This window comes from Vanellus vanellus (assembly GCF_965231255.1).
Source record: "Vanellus vanellus genome assembly, chromosome: Z".
NCBI lineage: Eukaryota > Metazoa > Chordata > Aves > Charadriiformes > Charadriidae > Vanellus > Vanellus vanellus.
In genome coordinates this window covers 78,477,081-78,483,663 of record NC_138908.1, presented here as the reverse complement: position 1 = coordinate 78,483,663, position 6,583 = coordinate 78,477,081, and the positions used below count along the sequence as shown (strand labels likewise).

Genomic DNA, 6,583 nt, shown 5'->3' with positions numbered 1-6,583 from the left:
ATTGCTGTGACCACCCTGGTCCCTCTGTCCTGGCACCCAGCTGGCCCATGGGGAAGGACAGAGCAATTTGGGGGAGGCACAGGGGGTCTCCTGCTGCCTCTGCTAGAGCCTGGTCTCAGGGAGAAGGAGGAGGAAAAGGGAGGAAGGCTGGAGGAGAGGAGCCAGCAGTGCCCGGCAGGGTGCCCCAGCAAGCCGGGCTCAGCAGCCCCAGGTGCTGAAGAAGGCATTGGCTTCCAGGAGCAGGCCCTTGGCGTAGACGCGTAGGGTGTAGAAGAGGGTGACAAAGTCCTGAGTGCTGAAGAGGGTGTCAGCCAGGGCGAAGGCGAGCGTGGAGGGGATGAAGCCCCGGCCGTACTCCACCATCCAGGTGCCCGCACTCCACTGCACCGATGTGGCCTCTCCCGCCTGGTGCACGATGGTGTCCCCTGCCAACACACACAACCAGCATGGCTCCCAGTGGCTGCCCCACATCTTTCCCAAAGAGATGGGTGAGACTGGAACTTGTGGGGCTGAGCACTCCAGTCTGTGCACCCCAACCCTCCCCAGTCTTGCTCACTTTTCTCTTACTGGCATCCACTGAGATGCTGGGATGGGCCCCTGGGGACACAAACTGCCCCATCGTAAGCTCTCAGCTTCTGCCAGCTGGAAGGATGAGGCTCTGTGACAGCAAAGGACCAGTCCGCAGAGCAGCTGTGCCCCAGGACATGGATGCAGCCCACAGGGCTCTGTGGCTGGTGCACTTACCTGGATAGTAGATCTCACTTCTGGTGGTCCCCTCCTTCCACTGCCGGAAGGTCCCCGAGATGACAGTGTCGGAGATATCTGCCCAGTACCGACCTACAGGACAGACAGCACTGGCTCAGCTTGTCCCTGCCGGGGACAGCTCGGGAGCCCAAGTCTGAGCCACAGAGCAGCCCTCCGGGGAGAAGGATGCCAGCTCCAGGGCCTTGACACACATAGGAGTGCAGCTGGATCTGGTATGCAGGCCACCTGTGTGACTGGCCATATCCCACCAGCCTGGGCTGTTAGGTGTCCTTAAGCCCCATTGTTTCCAGTGTATTTGGCATTCACTCCCTGCTGAAGCACCAGGAGACGTGATGCCTGCCACCGCCTGCCAGCTGGATGCGGAGAGTCCTGGCCACACGACGTGGCATGCATAGGGACGTGCAGGTGCTGCAGGACACCATGGGGGCTGGTGCTCACCCAAGAAGGGCTGTTATCCAGCACTGAGCACCCTGTCCAGAAGTGGAGCAGTGGGCTCCCTTCACTGGGCATACCGTTACCCAGGCAGCAGGACAGGAATAAGTGGAGTGGAAAGAACTCAAAGGACCCCTCCACCTGCCAGCCCCATCCCCCTGCTTACCTGAGTGGCCCCCAGTGTCGACGGCTGTCCCGAAGAGCAACACGTACTCGGTGAGCGAGGCATGCAGGAGGCACATAGAGCCCATCCATCCGCCTGCATTCACGAACACCCACTGCAGGTCCTCATCTGGCAGGATGTGGCCTGGGTGCTTCTTCCGTAGCTCCACGATGATCTTGGAGAAAGCTAGCTCATGGTCCAGCCCTGCAGCACCCAGGGTTGCTTTGAGTCCCTGGCACGGAGCAAGCCCTGCTGCCCCCCCCTGCATCCCCTCCACAGCCACAGAGTCCCAGCACATCCTTAGAGGGATCTGCCTAGGGTAGACGTCTCCTCTCTCCAGCCTTCAGCCCCCATGGCCGCTGACCCGGCCCCACTGCCTGGCCAGATGGTGATGGAGGATGTGCAGCACCCAGTGCTCCAGTCCTACAGCCCACCCCAGGTGCTGGGCTATTTGGGGGACCCAAGCAAGGTGACAGTGACCCTGCCCTGGTGACATGCAGCCCCTCCACTGCGACCACACACCCCCGATGCCCTGTGGGCCCAGCCTCCCCCTCCAGCCCTAGCTGGGGGGTCTCTTCTGCTCCTGGCCCACCTGGGGCTTGGTCCCCCACCCTGGCCCAGCCCCAGCACCGAGAGAGCCGCCTTACCGCCAGCTTCATCGCCAGCGGAGCTGGGTGACGCCGCTGCCCCCAGACCCCATCCCTCCCCCGCTCCAGTCCCATGCCCCCACCCAATTTCCCCCCATGCTCCCCGTCCCCGTTCCCCGCTACCCATCCCTTCCCGACACCGGTCCTGCTGCCCCAGTCCCATTCCCCCCGCGGTCCCACCTCCCCTCCCCTCCCCTCCCCTCCCCCCCCCCGTACCGCGACATCCTCCATCCCACGTCCCCGCTACGGGTTCCCTTCTCCACTTCAGGCCGCTGCGGCTCCCGCCCCGTCCCCGCTTCCGCTTCCCCGCTTCCCGCTCCCCGTCCCCATTCCTCCTCGCTCCCCCAGCCCCCCCCCCTCCCCCCCCCCCCCATCTTTCCCCACGGCCGGTGGGCCCCGTACCCGCGTGGTGCCGGGCGAGCTGGGCGATCTCGGCGGGGGTGAACTCGTACCGCTTGGAAGCCAGCCAGCCCCGCAGCCCCTGCAGCGCCAGCGCCAGCGCGCCCAGCGCCAGCCCGGCCCGCAGCACCGCCCGCCGCCCCCACGCCGCCCCCATGCCGCTCTCGCCGCCGCCGCCGCCGCCGCTCCCCTCCGCTCCGCCACCGCCGCTCCGCCCCGCCGCCAACGGGACGGCCAGCGGCAGCGGGACCGCCCCCCGCCGCGGACACGCCATGGCCCGGCGGAGCGGGCGGCCCTGCGCCGGCGCGGCGGGGCGGAGCGGAGCGGCAAAGGAGGAGGTGGCTGGAAAGGGGCCGGTCCCGCCGCTCCCGGAAGCCCCGGCGGCGGCGGGGCATGGAGGCACCGCCGGCGGGGGAGGATGAGGAGGGGGGCGGCCGCTTCCGCGCCAGTGGTACGGTTGGGGCTGCCTTCCTCCGCATCCCCCCTCCCCGCCCCAGCCGAGCCCTGAAGGACTCTCCCTGCCCGGGGGGATGAGGGGTGGCAGCGGGGACATATCCCCCCCCCCCGGACTGAGACGGGGAGGATGGGGTGAAGCTTTAGGGGTGGGGAGGGCATAAAGTGGGGTTCTAGGGTTAGCCGAGGAGGGAGCGGGGGGGGGATCCGGCCCATGGGGGGGTGGGAGCGGCGTCTGCACCCCATGTCCCTCGCGCCCTGACGCCCCACTACTCTCTCCCCGCAGAGCACCAGCACGCTCGCTACAACCCGCTGCGGGACGACTGGGTGCTGGTGTCGGCCCACCGGGTGAAGCGCCCCTGGCAGGGGCAGCTGGAGAAGCCACCCCCTGAGGATGTGCCCCGCTGGGACCCCAACAACCCCCTCTGCCCTGGCGCCACCCGGGCCAACGGCGAGGTACTACCAAGGACATGGGTGTCCAGGCTCTCCCCGCAACCCTGTCCCCCTCCTAATCCTGTCTCTTGTCCCGGCAGGTGAACCCCCTGTATGAAGGCACCTTTGTCTTCCCAAATGACTTCCCCGCGCTGCAGCCTGATGCTCCTGAGCCTGGTAACCTCTGGGGGGGAGAACAGGCTGCCAAGGACCTCCAGGCTCAGGTCCTGGAGGGAGCGCAGGGTGGCCTGGAGAAATGTGGGTGCTGCCCCAGCACCCTCTCCGTCCTCACTCTCTGTCCTTCCCCAGGTGACAACGATCACCCGCTGTTTCGAGCTGCAGCAGCCCGGGGTGTGTGGTAAGTATCTCCGTGGCTCTGTGGTGTCCAGGACACAATGTTGGCCAGGGCCCGTGGGATGAAGCCAGACAGAGCTTGCTCCCGTCTTTGTGGTACCTGTTCTGTGCACACCTGCTCTACTTTGGGGGTCTTGTCCCTGTACCCTGTTCCACTGCGCCCTGCAGGGCCATGGGGGTCTCCAGGGATGCCCTGCAGCCCCAGTGGTCGTTGTCTCCTCCACAGCAAGGTGATGTGCTTCCACCCTTGGTCGGACCTGACACTGCCCCTCATGTCACTGGCGGAGATCCGGGCTGTCATCGATGCGTGGGCAGAGCTGGCAGCTGAGCTGGGTGCTTCCTACCCTTGGGTGCAGGTCCGGGGCTGGTGGGGGCTGCCCTTCTCTCCCTTCCCTGGGGGTCTTGGGTGAAGGTGGGGGGCCAGGGCTGGATGCTCTGGCATCACCCAGGGTTGGGACCATCCTGGTCACTTGTGGGTCCCCTGTCCCCACCTCATACCCCCTGAGACTTTCCAGGCGGGTCTGAGGCTCTGCTTTCCTGTGGGATGGTTTCTTGGTGTGCCGGGGACACCACAGCAGCCCGCAGTGGGGACCCTGGGGCTGGGACCTGCTGGCTGCATCTCTTCCTCTGCAGATCTTCGAGAACAAGGGAGCGATGATGGGCTGCTCCAACCCACACCCCCACTGCCAGGTGAGGCTGTCCCACCCGTGACCTGGCTTAGCCACAAATCCCTGTGGGTGACCCTACAACAACAAACCCAGGCAGAAGATGTGAACGGGAATCCCCCCTGTCCTGGTCCCAAAGCTTTTTGCAGAAAGGATCCTCTCATGCCTGTCCTGTCACCTCCCCTCCAGGGGTCTGTCCCTTGTGGCTGCCACATGTTGGACTCTCCACCTGGTGGCAGCACGGACCTGCAGATGGGAAGCGTGGCTGGGGCATCCCTGCAAATGCTGGATATGCGTAACCCATCCCTGTGCCCCGATGTCCCCTCCCAGGTGTGGGCCAGCAGCTTCCTCCCGAACGAGGCATGCCTGGAGGACCGTACCCAGCGGCAGCATCTGAACCAGCATGGCGTGCCCATGCTGCTGGAGTATGCCAAGCAGGAGGCTCAACGGAAGGTGAGGATGTGGCTGTTGTCCATATCCCCTCCCTGGGAGCTGGATATGTGTCAGTCGCCAAGAGCAGAGACCTTGGGAGTGCCCATCCCCAGGATCTCAGGGCTGCAGGTGTCCCCATTGAGTACCTTGTCCCACAGGAGCGGCTGGTGGTGGAGAACGAGGACTGGCTAGTCGTGGTGCCGTACTGGGCCACCTGGCCCTACCAGACCCTGCTGCTGCCCCGCCGCCACGTCTGCCGCCTCCAGGACCTCCGTGACAGCGAGAGGGACAGTGAGTCCACACCCCATCAGTCCCCATCCTGCATCCTTGGGGCTCAGCTCTTGTTAGGAGACAGCTCTGTGGCAGCTGCCTCACTGGTGCTGGAGGGTCTGCGTCCCCTTGGGCTCGGCTTGTAGGCAGACTAGCACCCCCATTATGCCAGGACAAGAGCTGGGTGTCTAGGTGCAGGCAGTACTGGTTGGGGGGACTAGTGTTCTTTTTGGGGTGATGAAGCACATGGTGCCCTGTATTTTTGGGGTGCCAGCTGTTGAGGAATGGGGACCGCTTCTGGGCTGTCTGCATGGGTGGGGAGGGGGGAACTGCCAAGTGCATCCCTCCTGCCTGTCCGCCCAGGCAGGGGTGCTGAGGGTGTCCCCCCCACCCCAGGCCTGGCACGCTGCCTGCCCTTGGAGGGGGGTGACCAGCTCGGAATGTGACTCCCCGGCACTCCCCTGCAGGCCTGGCCTCCATCATGCAGAGGCTGCTCATCAAGTACGACAACCTCTTTGAAGTCTCCTTCCCCTACTCCATGGGCTGGCACGGTGAGTGGCATTGTCGGGGGACCCCCGCGACCCTCTTATCTGTGTCCCCATCCCCTCCTGGGGGCTCATGCAGTGGCTGCACCCCCGGCAGGAGCCCCCACGGGCCCCTACCTGGAGGAGGACTGCGGGCACTGGCAGCTCCATGCTCATTACTACCCCCCGCTGCTCCGCTCCGCCACCATCCGCAAGTTCATGGTGGGATACGAGATGCTGGCGCAGGCGCAGCGGGACCTCACCCCGGAGCAGGTGAGAGCAGCTCGGGGGGGGGGGGTATTGTGGGGAGCCAGGGGGTCCTGGCACGGGCCGCTGGCTGCCTCTCGTGCTGTGCCTCGCAGGCAGCTGAGCGGCTGAGGAGCCTCCCCGAGGTGCACTACAAGCAGAGGTCCAAGGAGGTGTCGTGATGGGGAGCAGTGGAGCCAGCCCTCAGCTGTGCTGGGTGAGGCCGGGGAGAGGAGTCAGCTGGGGGTGGTGAGAGCTGAGGCCTGGGAACTCATGTCACTTGTGAGCCCTCTGATCTCCCAGCTTCTCCTGAGCCTTGTCACGGCTTGGCCCGGATTGGGGACTGGTTTTGCCTGTTCAGGTACCCCAGTCCTAATCCTGTGGCATCCTTGTGCAGGCGATGCTGTTCCTTCTGTCTCCTTCCTTATCCTAGGCTGTGTCTTCCACCTCCGCAGTGTGCTCCTACCACCACTAAAGGGCTTATCTTCCTCACCAGTCCAGTCATACTGGTGGGACTGGGAGTGCTGCCTGCCCCTTCCTGACCAATAAAATCTGGAAGCAAAGTGCCTCTGCCTGTGCACTCGTGGCTCCTGGCCCTGGGTGGGAGGTTTGGGGTCTCTGTTGGGAACCTCCAGCTGGTGTGGGGGGGATAACCCTTGGGGGCTGCAAGGGGTGTGCTGGCAGCCCCGTGCTGCCTGCGGCTGTCCCTGTCTGCGCTGCCTCCTCTTCCTCCCTGGGGGGAGCTCTGAGCCTGTCTGTGAGTGCTGCAGGCTCGGGGAGGAGTGGGAAGCGGGGAGGCAC

General features: G+C 65.2%; 2 protein-coding genes across 4 annotated transcripts; one reads left to right on the top strand and one right to left on the bottom strand.

The window, feature by feature from the left end:
- SIGMAR1 (sigma non-opioid intracellular receptor 1) lies at positions 1-2,563 on the bottom strand (the record flags this gene model as incomplete). Its single annotated transcript, XM_082498105.1, has 4 exons — positions 1-425; positions 745-837; positions 1,364-1,564; positions 2,410-2,563. 4 exons carry the CDS (start codon positions 2,561-2,563, stop codon positions 199-201), a joined length of 675 nt encoding a protein of 224 aa, XP_082354231.1. The 3' UTR covers positions 1-198.
- Positions 2,564-2,779: 216 nt separating this feature from the next.
- GALT (galactose-1-phosphate uridylyltransferase) lies at positions 2,780-6,344 on the top strand. Of its 3 annotated transcripts, XM_082497638.1 has the most exons (12): positions 2,780-2,857; positions 3,146-3,315; positions 3,393-3,468; positions 3,601-3,649; positions 3,872-4,001; positions 4,279-4,335; positions 4,641-4,763; positions 4,901-5,033; positions 5,480-5,563; positions 5,655-5,809; positions 5,899-5,999; positions 6,180-6,296. In XM_082497638.1, the coding sequence occupies exons 1-11, from the start codon at positions 2,800-2,802 to the stop codon at positions 5,962-5,964; spliced, it is 1,101 nt and encodes a 366-aa protein (XP_082353764.1). In that variant the 5' UTR covers positions 2,780-2,799; the 3' UTR covers positions 5,965-5,999; positions 6,180-6,296. The 3 variants fall into 3 exon arrangements, with proteins under 3 accessions (XP_082353764.1, XP_082353765.1, XP_082353763.1); XM_082497639.1 differs by lacking the exon at positions 5,899-5,999 and having other exon boundaries at positions 6,180-6,344; XM_082497637.1 differs by having other exon boundaries at positions 5,899-6,320.
- Positions 6,345-6,583: the final 239 nt, after the last annotated feature.

What these genes read in the sequence shown, in the direction of transcription:
- GALT (XM_082497637.1), top strand. Translation starts at nt 2,800, where the DNA reads ATGGAGGCACCGCCGGCGGGGGAGGATGAGGAGGGGGGCGGCCGCTTC. An exon ending in CTTCCTACCCTTGGGTGCAG is followed by an intron (nt 4,002 to 4,278) that starts GTCCGGGGCTGG and finishes CTTCCTCTGCAG; the next exon opens with ATCTTCGAGAACAAGGGAGC. An exon ending in GGGACCTCACCCCGGAGCAG is followed by an intron (nt 5,810 to 5,898) that starts GTGAGAGCAGCT and finishes TGTGCCTCGCAG; the next exon opens with GCAGCTGAGCGGCTGAGGAG.